A 12,619-nucleotide genomic window follows, 5' to 3' on the forward strand; every position below is an offset into this window, starting at 1 on the left:
AAATTCCTCTATTTTACTCCTAATCCTACTGCTGCGCTGTGGAACACTTCCCGCGAAGGGGCAAACACAACGAGGTGTTTTTTTTTTTTCCCCTTTTGGGAAAACAAATTTGTAACCTGGAGCGCGAGGCCCCCAAAAGTTTTTCCAGTCATAAAAAAAATTGTTGTGTTAAAAATGAACACGTGCGTGGCAAATGTAGAGGATATGCTCGCGCGTTCGCCACGTCGCCACGTCGCCACGCCACCACTTCACCACGTGGCCGCCTCGCCGCTCCACCGCTCCACCGCTCCACCCCTCAGAGGAAGGGTCCCTCGCTGAGCGTGATCCTGCAGGCGATTTCCTCCAAGTAAACCTTGAATCGCTTGAGGAAGGCCTGGATGGCCTGGAACTCGACGATGTGGTTGAGCACGGGCATCTTCGCCATGACCTCGTTAAAGGTGACGTAAATGCTGTCGAAAAATTTCTTCAAAATATCCACAGACGATTTGCTCACCTTTTCATTGTCATATATGGAGGGGTCCAAAATGACACAGCTGATGTCGTAATTCCGAGAAGCTGCATCGGATGTGTATTCGAAGTAAAACTCCGCCCTGGACAGCAGTTCTTTCAACAAGGTGATCAGAGAGCAATTATTTATGTATTCGACGTGGCCATTTTTGTCCTTCAAAAAACAGCCAAGACTGTTCTGCTCGTTAAAACTCTTTTCCTCATTGTAAAAAAAAAAGGAGCAGTTATTCTTGTCTCCGTTGATCCACATGGTAAAGAGGTAGTAAAGGATGACAGCAATTTCGTGTTCTTCCATTTGAGATGCTTTCTGGTGTTTAATGTTGCTTTGGATATTAACATACACATTGATCAACGCCTTGTATTCAATTTTGTGATTAAGGAGAAGGTTAGCAATCCATACAATGTACGAGCAGTAGTTTTTGTACGTCAAGACGATCAACTCCGGGGCCGGGGGAGCAGAGTTCGGGACACCCTTCTTTCCACCGGTGTGGCCTCCTCGCGCGGTGTGGCCTCCCCGCGCGGTGTGGCCGTGGTCATTTTCGCTAAAGCAGTAGTTCACATTGTACAGGTGGTAGAGGGCCTTCCGGTCGTTGTGGTCGATGGCTGCGCTGTTCCGCTGGATCTGCTTGGCGAGGAAGTCCTCCGCGGGGGTCCCGCTGTTGGCTCCGTCCAGCCCTGCGCACTCCTCGCCGCGTTTCCCCACGCCGATTTGCCCCTCCCCGGCTTGCCTCTCCCCCGCTTGCCCCTCCCCGGCTTGCTCCTCCCCAGATTGCTCCTCCCCCTTGTAGTTATCCGTGTAGTCGTGGTACGAGTAGACGCTCCTGAGTTTGTGGTTCACAGCCTTGGAGACGAGCGAAAAGGGAGAGAGTTTGGAGAAAATAATTCTGTCCTGGTTCATGGTATATTCATACGACTCATTAATCAAAATGACGTTCATCTGGGGGTCCAAGTAAATCAAAGGAACACAGCTGAGGAAATAAATCAAGTGCAAAGGTCCCCCCACACCACTATGTTGCCTCTTCCGTAGCAACTCCACCTTGTTCTTCATCAGACTCCTAACCTTTTGCATTTCAAACAAATTATTCATAAATTTGTGCAATTTCACAGTGACGAGCAGATAGAGACAATTTTTAAATTTCAGGTCATTCAATTTAATCACGTCCCCAATGTAATTAATGACAAAGTTAATATTTTCAAAAGTGATGGATAGGGAAAAGGCAAAGTCGAGTAACCTCTCGAAGTAAAAAGAATACTTGGCAAAGGTACGGGAACTACATTTTGATATGTCATTCCTGATCATGTGATTGACTGTTGAAAAACAGTTCGTATTCATATTTTTTATTTTTTCCTTCTTCTTATCGCACAAAATTATTAACTTCAACAGATTAAAAGATGGTAAAAAATTCTGAAAAAGGAACTTACTATTGAAAAATATCCTATCCTTCAGTTCCTCTTTCGAATGAATACTCTTCTGAATCGTAAAAAGATATTCCTTAAACGTATCAATAATATCAACAATTCGTATCAAATTTACCTTGCCGTTCAGGTGATTTCTAATTTTATAATTATAATCCGTAATGACATTCATCTATATGCTCAAATTTACTTTTGGATAAATATTCATACATGTTGGAGAAGGACTTTTTTACAATATCGATTTCTTCTTTGTTTATATTCTCTAAATGTATGAGTACTTGTAGTAGATCTTCTCTCGTGCCGGTCATCAGAATGGGAAAATAATTTTTCACCACATCCCAACTGCAGAATTTATATACATAGAAGACAAATAAATTAACAATTTCGTGAAAGAGCAACCTTTGATAGTTTAGTGCCGTTCTGCATTTTTTTATCTCCTTCAGGTGTAGAAAGTATGTGCTTTGTTTCTGCAGATAGTCTTCCTTCGGTTTGAAAAAGCAGTTGTTTTTTCTGGTCAATTCCTTCAGTGAGTTTGCGAAGGTCGGGTCGTATGTGATTCCCTTATCGATCGCGTAATAGTTTTTTATAACCTCTTTCTTCAAAGTCACACTCGTGTTTAGTAACTCATGCAAAGCCTTTTTCTTCTTTGCTCGTTCATTCCCTCGGTCGTCAACCCCACTCGATTGGTTCTTTCCTCCTTGGGATAACCCTCCACCACGAGCATACACATCTAGGTATTCACTTAGGAAGGTGTTTTTGTGCAAACCTGTTCCCTTCAAACTCCTCGCACTGTATTGAATGATAAATATTTTCGCTCTCATGCAACACTCCACAAACTCGATCCTCTTTTTTAAACTTGGGTAGGATAAAATGGAGTAGAGGTATCTGTAAATGCTACTAAAAATTTCCTTCGTCTCATGCGTATACATAGGGTTCGACATCAGGTAGCTATTTCCGATAAAGTTATTTTCATATATATAGTTGTTGTGGGCCAGTTCGGCCAACAGTTCACTGCTGTAAGGGTCGTGGTCCACTGTGGGTTCCATCCCATCACCTTGGTCTGTGGTGAATTCCATTTTGCCATATCTATCGCTTCCTTCATTCGCACCGTTGGCGTCTCCCTGGGGGAGGGACCCTCTGTGGAGGTTATTCCCCAGGGGGGCGGGTGCCACCGCGCGAGGGTCCTTCTTGACAGACCCGCGCTGGTCTTTGTCGCCCAGAATGGTCCCCTTCTTGCCCAAGGGGTGGCTCCCCCTGGGGGCGTTTCCTTCCTCTCTCTGCGTCGCGGAATGCGTCGCTGAATGCGTCGCTGACTGCCCCGCTGACTGCTCCGCTGAGTTCCCCGCTGACTGCCCCGCTGACTGCCCCCCTGACTGCACCTCGCTATGGTAGAGAGTCCTCAGGGTGGGCTTCCCCAGGTGAGGCTCTCCCCACGCGCAGAAGCCTTGTCTGGCGTAAAAAATCACCATGTCCTGATATTTCCTCTCCGAAAAGTAATACACATAAGCATCGGGGATATTCATATCGTTCAGCTTGATGAAGTAGTAAAGGTGCGGAGATATTCTGAGCTCCGAAATGGGACAAGGAAACTGATTCGAGCATTTGTACAAAATGAGGTTAAAGAGAAAAAAATGCAAATTGATGTCACTTGAATATTCCAATAAGGTTGTCAAAAATGTTTTAATTTTTTTTTTTTTTTTCATTATGTTTGAGTAAATATTTTGTATAATTCACGTAAACAATTTTCTCAATAGGGAGGAAACAGTTTTCGAAAAGAACAAAGTAGTCATATGTGTATTCCACATCCATGTTATTCATCAGGAGGGACACTCTTTTTCTGGTGGGTCTATCCCCATTCGGGTGAGAAAACAAAATATCCTGAGTTAACCAGGAGGTGCTTTTTTTTTCAATAAATTTTTCTCTCTTGCCTTTTTTCCCTCCCTCCATGAGCAGTTTCCTATTATACGCATTAATGTACAGAGTGATGAGTGTGCTGGCGCACCGGTAGTAGTCCGCTTTGTACAGGAGGATAATCAGCTTGAAGATATTGATGCTGATGAGAGAGTCTTTCAAATTTTCGTGTATGAAGTGTTCTGCCCGTTTCTCCGACGCGAGGAGGTCATCGAATTTGTCCAAATTGGAACTCTCTCTCCCAACAGTGTTCCCACCGCCAAAAAAGCTTCCCCCATTGGGAGCGTCTCCATTGGGGAGTCCCGAACCGAGGCCACGTTCACCAGGTCCTCCAGAACTACGAAACACCCCGTAGTCATTCTTTATCTTCATTTTCTTCTTCATGTAAACCTCCTCCTCAATTTTCTTAATCAAAAAGAGAGCCAAAAATTCATTCTTATGAATTATATACCCTTGGAAAAAATCCACAGGAATGTATTTCCCTGATTTGATAATATTAAACTGCTTCAGAATATCCCTATACGTTTTGCTCAAATAAGTTTTCATAAAATTGCATTTAATGAGTAGATCGAAGAGAGTACTCGGTAGGTACAAAAAATTTTGGTTCGTCCCAATATTTTTTTTTCTCATTATTGTCTTATTTTTGTAATAATCGCATATGAGGATAGAATAGATAAGCAAATACTCAATACTGAAGTTAATAAAATTCAAAATAGCGTAGAACTCATTTACTTCGTTCGTCATTAAGACTGTGTAATCTGAGTAAATATTTGCAATAGATGGGTCGGTCACTCCTTTAATTTTTTCTGAGAAGTCTTTTTTTTTTTTCAACACAGTGGTAAGGATGATACTAACGCATAGGTTTAAGCACTTTAACTTCTCTATCAAATTGAGGCAACAGTCTAGAGGGACATTCCCCGTCAGTATATACACAGCGTCGTTTCCTTCGTACCAACTTCTTTTCCGCTTCTTCTTCGCGTAAATTTCTTCGTCATTCATTCTGACGATACAGAAATCTTTCATGTTGTAGAAGGCCTCCTCGTTTTCATCACTTCTCTCCTTGGAAATGACTGAAATGCCCACATTTCCGTCTACCCTGGCCCCCTCCGCCGTCCGCATCACTTTCCTAGCCTTCCAAGGGAGGTCAGCCGCTCTCCGGTCAGCAGCTCTCCGGTCAGCCGCTCTCCCGTTAGCAGCCCTCCCGTTAGCCGCTCCCCCGTTAGCCGCTCCCCCGTTGGCCGCTCCCCCGTTGGCCGCTCCCCCCCCGTTAGCCGCTCTCCCCGCGCACCTGAAAACCTGCGTGTCGCGGTACCTCTCGTAGGAAAACAAATGGATAAACATGACCGGTTTGAGCAAACGACTGAGCAGCAGGAGCAGCCCCCTCGACAGAACATGCAGCGAGTTGTGGTACATGTTCACACTTTTCAAAAAAAAAATGTCGAAATTTTTGTTCGTTAGATATTCAAAGGCAAAATTTCCACTTCGATTCCTCTCCGCCTCCAGCAGCTTCTCCTTCGTGGCTCTCTTCTGGCACACGTTGAAGAAGTTGTAGTAGCCTGAATTATTTTGCAGCATTTTCTCATTGGAGGGGTCCGCAACAGGTTCACCCTTCAACATGCGAAGCGACCTTCCACCCATCCGGCCATCACCACCTCTTTCCCCTTCCCCTTCTCCTTCTCCTTCTGTTTCTTCCCCTTCTAAACCGTCCATAGTATCGTCAAACAGGTGATTTATACCCTTAATTTTTCTCGTCTTAATTTCTAGCTCCATGGCTCGTTGAAGCTTCCCTTGCTTGATGATATAATCCGCATCGTTATCCAAGAAGCCAAACTTGAAGGGGGTGGGTCTGTAAATTTTGTTCAGTATATCGTAGTCTATTTGATTCGTTCCTGTTTTTCTATGTCCTGTGTGTTTCATCCTTCCGTATTCATTTCCCCCCATGGTGCTGCTCGTGCTACTGTTGCTTCTGCTTCGACCACGTCTCCTTCTTCGTCTCCTTGCATTTACTGCAGAGGGAGATGCCGCTCTTACGTTTTCGTTTACCCCTCCTTCGAAGTGCACAGCTCTTTGTCCCTTCTTCTTCCCCTTCTGGTTTGGGTAAGAAGGAGGAGGTCCGTAGTAATCTCCTCTCCTGCTCATTTGTTCGTAACCTTTCCTGTGCATCCCCTGCATTGAAGCATCCCCATGGCGATAGTACCACCCCTCCTCATGTGGACCACTCCCCTCCCCATAGTCATGGTGATACCCATGGCTCCTTCCTCGAAGCATTTTCCTACCTCCACTACTACTCACGTTATTAAAGCACATGATTTCGTGTCTGTATACGTGATTCAGCAACATGGACCATATGACATACAAAAACTCATCCCTCGAAACCATTTTAATGATCTGATTTACGTAGTAGTGGTAGGCCATTTCGTGATGACTCGGGTCATTCAGCCCAGCGGAGGGGCTGCCTCCGGGGGTCCCCACGGTTGTACCTGCTACCCCGGCTGCTACCCCGCCTGCTACCCCGGTTGCTGCCCCGCCTGCTACCCCGCCTGCTACCCCGGCTTCTGCCCCGCCTGCTACCCCAGCCGCTACCCCAATCGAGGGTGGAGACCTCCCTGCAAACGGGTCATTATCCAATTTGGCCCCACCTCGGGCGTCCCCACCTCGTGCGTCCCCACCTCGTGCGTCCCCACCTCGGACGTCCCCACTGCACACCCCCCTGATTCGCATCTCATTCAGAAGCACACATCTGATGTTCCTATTTTGAGATGTCATTTTGTAAGTTATAAAATTATTCACCATTTTTTCTATCATTTGGGTGCGGCTATTTTGGCTAATGTAGTAGATTCGCTTCTTCGTGACTATGATAAGGTCGTAGTAGTCGTGGTACTCACTGACGGTGTGTTCGTTTAGGAAGAAGGGGGGTATGCTTTCCAGGCGTCCGGGTGCCTGTTCGGGGATGATGGACCTCCTTCGGGGGTGGTCTCCTCCGTCGTCCTTAAAGAAGAAACTGTTTCTGTTCGGCATGAAGCCGCTGTCGTAGTAGTTGGGCGCGCCCCCGCCAAGGTGGCCAAGGTTGCCAACGCCGCCAACTCCCCCGAGACTGCCAACTCCCCCGAGACTGCCAACTCCCCCGAGATTGCCAACTCCCCCGAGACTGCCAACTCCCCCGAGATTGCCAACCGCACCAACGCCGCCAAGGTTGCCAACCGCGCCTGTGCTGACCGCTGCGGGGCCTCCCCCGAAGTACATCGCCTGCCCGCCATCGTCTCCCCTCAAGGGCCCACTCATGGGGTCCAAGTTGCCTCCATAACCAATCCTCATCGCATTCTGCTCATTCTTAGACCCCAAACGATTGATGCTGTCATGTCTAATTCTGTCCATGTAGAAATCCTTAATAATATTGCTCTTCTGAGATTGTTCAAAAAATCCATGAAAATTTGAGTTACGTTTTTTATATAAAATGGCAACAATCTCTTCGTTTATGTAGTACTCATTAGATTGCCTAAAAAGGAATTTATTTTTCTTGGAGGTAGACGATTGGGTTGGATTGCTTCCTATGCTTGGGTCGCTACCTTCATCACATGTTGTTAGTAACTTCAGTTTGTAACAGGGGTGGGGGGTTGCTGAAGAAGACGATGGATCCTGCTTCCTCTGTCCGGTTTCCCTTCTTTCAGCGTGGCGGACATCTTTGCCACCACTGTCGTATTCGCTGCTGCTGCTTCCCACATCGGTGTAGTGCTCTTGGCCTGCTCCTGCTCGGTGGTCTCCCCCCCAGCGATCCTCTCTCCCCCAGTTATCCTCTCCCCCCCAGCGACCCTCTCTCCTTCGTCTCTCCCCCTCGGCAAACTGGTGCAAATTGGGAGCGCGCCTAACTCCGTTGATGGCGCCACTTCCCCTCACGGGGAACCTCCCCATCTGACGCGCCTGCGCAAAGGGATCTCCACCTTTTCTCCCTTCTACCTGCTGCCTATCCGTTACTGAGTCCTTCCTTTTGCTGTTCTTCTCCCCACCGGGGGGCATGTCGGACACCCCCCCCCTGCTCCTCCTGCTGCCCCTGCTCCTCCTGCTCCTGCTCCTGCTCCTCCTGCTCCTACCCCTGCTGCACCCCCCAACTTAACCTTCCTCTTCTTAAGAACGACGAATAAGTTCTTCAAATGATACGTGAACAAAATATCGTTCTCCTTGTCATTAATCTGTAATCCTTTTTTGTGGGGGAAATTTTGGAAATCCTTTAGCACCATTTTGTAGGAATTCGTTTCGGGAGACCTCACGAGGGAGAGGTAGTAGATGTTGCAATTATTGTCAACAAGTTTGAGACATACGTTGCTTCTCTCGTGCAGGTGATTTATGTGCATGTCGATGATGCTGAGCTTGTTCAGTACGCTGTGCTCTAGGTTCGTTGGGTAGAAGAAGCGGTTCGCTTCGGAGGGCTGCCCTTGTGGAGGACCGCTTCCGAAGTTGGCACTTCCAAAGTTGGCACTTCCAAAGTTGGTACTTCCGAAGTTACCACCTCCAAAGTTACCACCCCCAGGGTTAGCGCCCCCCAGGTTGGCCCCTCCTACGTGGCTTCCGCCAACGGTTCGCCCCGGCATCCCGCCGTAAAACGCCTCGCCGGGTGGGACCCCAACAAATCCCTCTCCATACCCGAAGCAGTTATCATCCACAAAGTAAATATTACTCATTTCCGACACGAGGTCACTCTTGGTAAAAGTAATCGTCTCGGACAAGTAATTCCTAGAGCTCCCCCCATCCATATTGTTCAGCAGCTTAACATACAGATCGCTATTCTCATAAAGCACATACAGAATGGATCTCTCATTATCCACCAACATCTTCCTTACTTTATTTTTAAAGAAGGCAAAATATTTTATAAAGTATGTGCTAATTATTTTCTTCAAATGGTACTTAACTGGGACTTGCTGAATGTCGTCACAGTAGATATTCTTGTTGTACTCGTTTAGTGGGTCTTCTTCCTCGTCTGAGTGCTCCGTTGGGGGGGGTGGGCCTGCCACATAGGGGCTGTGGCTCCTACTGTGAGGGCTACTCCTGTGAGGGCTGCTCCTGTGAGGGCTGCTCCTGTGAGGGCTACTCCTGTGCGGGCTACTCCTGTGCGGGCTACTCCTGTGAGGGCTACTCCTGTCGGGGCTACTCCCGTGAGGACTACTTCCAATCGTCCTTCGGGTCCTCCTGCTGCGGCTTCGCGAGGTGCGACTGCGCGAGGTGCGGCTACGCGAGGTGTGGCTGTGCGAGGTGCTCCTGCGCGAGGTGCTTCTGCCCGTTCGCTGGCTCCTGCTTCGAGGGCTCCTGCTTCGAGGGCTCCTGCTTCGAGGGCTGCTCCGACTGTAGCTGCTGATCGCGGACCCGCTGTCGCTGTAACTACGGGTGTAGCTTCCACTCGCGCTTCGATTCTGCTCGTCCGAATACGAGTCATCGCCACGCAGCGAGTAGTCATCCAACCTGTTGCGAGAAAACAACGCCTCATTGACTCCATTCACGACCGCACTCAGAGTCGTGAAAATAATTCTTTTAAAAATGCTCAGAGGTTTAAAAAGCTGTTCCCTCTCATAAATAAATTCATACACGTTGCCATCATCTGCACCTAGGAAAATCCTCTCACTTTTCTCAAAAGATTTCACAAAATAAAAACGCCTTCTTTTGTCTTCCTTTGCCAACTTGAAAAGCAAAAATAAATAAATGTTGAAGTAAAATGGGTAGATGTTCTGATATATCAGCTGCTCACTAATGGACACATTATAGTCCTCCTCACAATTAAAATACAGATGTACGTTAAAAATGTAAAAAGATAACTCGGTTACTACCATTAGGTAGTAGTTCTTCGTCGAATTGTAGAAGGAGTCCAAGGGGATAAATGAATTTAGGAAGACCACGTCGATACAGTCCAAAGAGGAGTCGATAGGTACAGACATCACTTTGCTGTTTAGGTTATTCAAATTGTATAGGTGCAAATAGTGTGCCTCTCCTTTCTGTTCATAAAACCACAGAATGCTTAATTTTTCTATGATCCCCTTTTTGTCGTAACGCATATGGTTCTTCCGTCTGGGAAAGGTGGCTCCTCCAGAAGGAAGCCCCCCTTGGTAGGGCCCACCATACCTGCGTCGACCAGCCCCCCCGGTGGAGCTCTCCCCTTTGGAGCTCTCCCCTGTGGAGCTCTCCCCTTCCGCGGCACGCTCCGAAAGGACCAAGTACCCCCTCCTGCAGTGCAAGTTAAAGAGGATGTCCCTGTTCCTATTCACCCCCAACACGTAATTTACCCTACAAATGTTGTTGTAAAAAATGATACTCTTTTTGCTATAATTATAAACCATCTGTTGGTCATTGAGCATCGTTTTGCAGAGACGAAGGAACAGGTTAAAATCGCATGTCAGGTTGAGTTGCTCCTTGTGTATCTTTTGTGCATCGTTTTTCTTCTTCACATCTTCATAACTCTCCATCAGCCGATCAACAGCCGTGTCGAACAATTCAGTTAGCTTCCTCTTTACGTCTATCCTATCATCTGTTCCACCTTCTTGTAAATCCGACATACACAGGAGAGAATTCTCGATCACACTCAACTTGGATTCTATCGAATTCAGATACTCTCCTGACTTTATATCCGTTAGCAATATTTTGTACTTATCGTAAACTGAGCTTATGTTCCTCATTTTGTTGCTTTCCCATTTTTCTTTTTGGTGCAGTTCCCCTTTGTGTCCCCTCCTCATCATCATCCCTCTCCTAAGTTCTTCTTCTTTCCCTGGTAGTATGTACGTGGTGGTTGCGGTAGTCCCCGTTGCAGTGGTCCCCGTTGCAGTGATCCCCGCTCCAACGGTGTGAACCTCTCCTGGGGGGTGCAACCCTCCCATGTCGTTCACTACCCCAGCTGTCCTCATCGTTTGATTATCCCCTTTGGGACTCTTCGAGGTGACAAGGTTGGCCTTACTATAATACGAATCATCTGCGTAGTTTTTTTCTCCAAAGTTCAAAATATTCTTCATAATTTTTTCGCTTTTCATCATGTCATCCTTGTCCTTCTTCACATCTCGTACCTTCTCTTTACTCTCATTTAGCTTTATGTTCATTTCGTTCGAATTTGATAAAATGTTCAGCAGGAACTCCTTCTTTTTGTTGAGAGCATTGGACGGGGAGGGTCCCTCGGACTCGTTCCTTCTCTTCGTGATGATGCTGCTACAGAACTGTTTGATGTTGTTAATTAGGCGGGGCGCTTCTTCGGGGGTGCGGCTTCTCCCGCTTCTCCCGCTTCTCCCGCTTCTCCCGCTTCTTCCACTCCTCCTGCTTCTTCCACTCCTCCTGCTTCTTCCACTCCTCCTACTTCTTCCACTCCTACTTCTTCGACTTCTTCCACTTCCACTGCTTTCGCTTTCGCTTTCCCCGTCGCGATATCGCCCTGCGCTCTCCGGGTCGGACGGGCCGCTCCCACTGGAGCCTTTCCGGTGCCCCCTCGAGCGCGAGGCAGAAGCGGGGGAAGCAGACGCAGAGGAAGACCTCCGCGATGAGGACTTGGATGACGACTTGGATGACGACTTGGATGACGACTTGGGTGACGACTTGGGTGACGACTTGGGTGACGACTTTGATGACGACCTAGATGACATCCGCGACGACGACGCGCCGATCCTTCGACTGCGTCCCCCCCCCTCGCCTCGTCCATCCGGAGACCTCGAAAAAATGGAGCACGCCCCATTCTCATCGTTAAAAATTGACATGTCGACATTCTCTTCGTCCACTTGGTCCCCTCTGTTTGCACACTGGTCGTCATTTTTTTTCCCGATTTTTTTTTTTGCAGAAAAAAAATTCTCATCGGAATCACCTCCAGCGTCCTTCCTCCTGCTGGATGCATCTCCCTGGTCGTCCTTCTTGGTGAAATATTTTTTATAGTGTTCACTTTTTTTGTATGCCTTTTTTTTTTCGCTTCTGGAGGATTTTCTCCTCCGGCTTTCTTCCTCCGTTTCGCTCACCATTTTGAGTTCTTCTTTTTCTCCCTCTCTCTTTTCGCTTTTACGCGAAACGCCGTCCGAGCTGTCCTTCTTTTCCTTCTCCCTCTGACTGTCACTGCTATTATGCGGTGGATCATCCCCACCCACTCGCTTGCCATCATCACTGCTATTATTTCCATCCCCCGAAATTGGGTAGTCCCTTGAGTCCCCCGGCGATCTATTACTGTCTGTGTTTTCCGAGTCGCTCCCTCTGTCCCCCTTCGACGTTGTGTTCGTTCTGAACATCTTTAGTCAAAGAGAAGGTGGAGAGGGGGTTGGAAAGATACAAGGCGAAGCGGCAAAAATGGATTGACAAAAAAAAAAAGGAGAAAACTCCTGTAGTGCCTTTACATGTGATAGGGATGCCTATTCACAGAGTTGCGTGTTCACACTGGTGACGACACGCAGGGAGTATGAGGTAAGCCCCCCTCCCCCTTTTGGGTTAATTTCCAACGATGGGGGTACTCATGCGTTCGAAGCTGAGCGATTACAGTGGGTGACAAAATACGATTCGCCAACTTTATTTTTGCTACTCGTACTGGGGACGGGCAGTTAGGCCTGACTCCCCTCTGCTCTGGCCCCTTTCCGTGCGCACCCAACTCGATGCACAGATGGAAACACACGTAAAAAACAATCATGTACCAAGCGTACGCTCGTTGAATGAGACTATTTATGAGATCTTTCCTGGCAAAGTGTGGTTGCCCCCCCTTTTTCTTTTCTCTTCCTTTCACTTGTTTATTCTTTATTATTCATTTGTTGCTTTTAATTTTTTTTTTTTTTTTTTTTACTTTTCCCTTACT

General features: G+C 47.3%; 1 protein-coding gene across 1 annotated transcript; it reads right to left on the reverse strand.

Annotated features, from left to right (window-relative positions):
• Positions 1-295: 295 nt before the first annotated feature.
• On the reverse strand, positions 296-12,065 carry PCYB_041760 (hypothetical protein; the record flags this gene model as incomplete). The annotated part of the gene is made up of 4 exons (XM_004225327.1): positions 296-2,095; positions 2,157-3,446; positions 3,604-7,422; positions 7,947-12,065. 2 exons carry the CDS (start codon positions 12,063-12,065, stop codon positions 3,604-3,606), a joined length of 7,938 nt encoding a protein of 2,645 aa, XP_004225375.1. The 3' UTR covers positions 296-2,095; positions 2,157-3,446.
• Positions 12,066-12,619: the final 554 nt, after the last annotated feature.

This window comes from Plasmodium cynomolgi, chromosome 4 (genome assembly GCF_000321355.1).
Source record: "Plasmodium cynomolgi strain B DNA, chromosome 4, whole genome shotgun sequence".
Lineage (NCBI taxonomy): Eukaryota > Apicomplexa > Aconoidasida > Haemosporida > Plasmodiidae > Plasmodium > Plasmodium cynomolgi.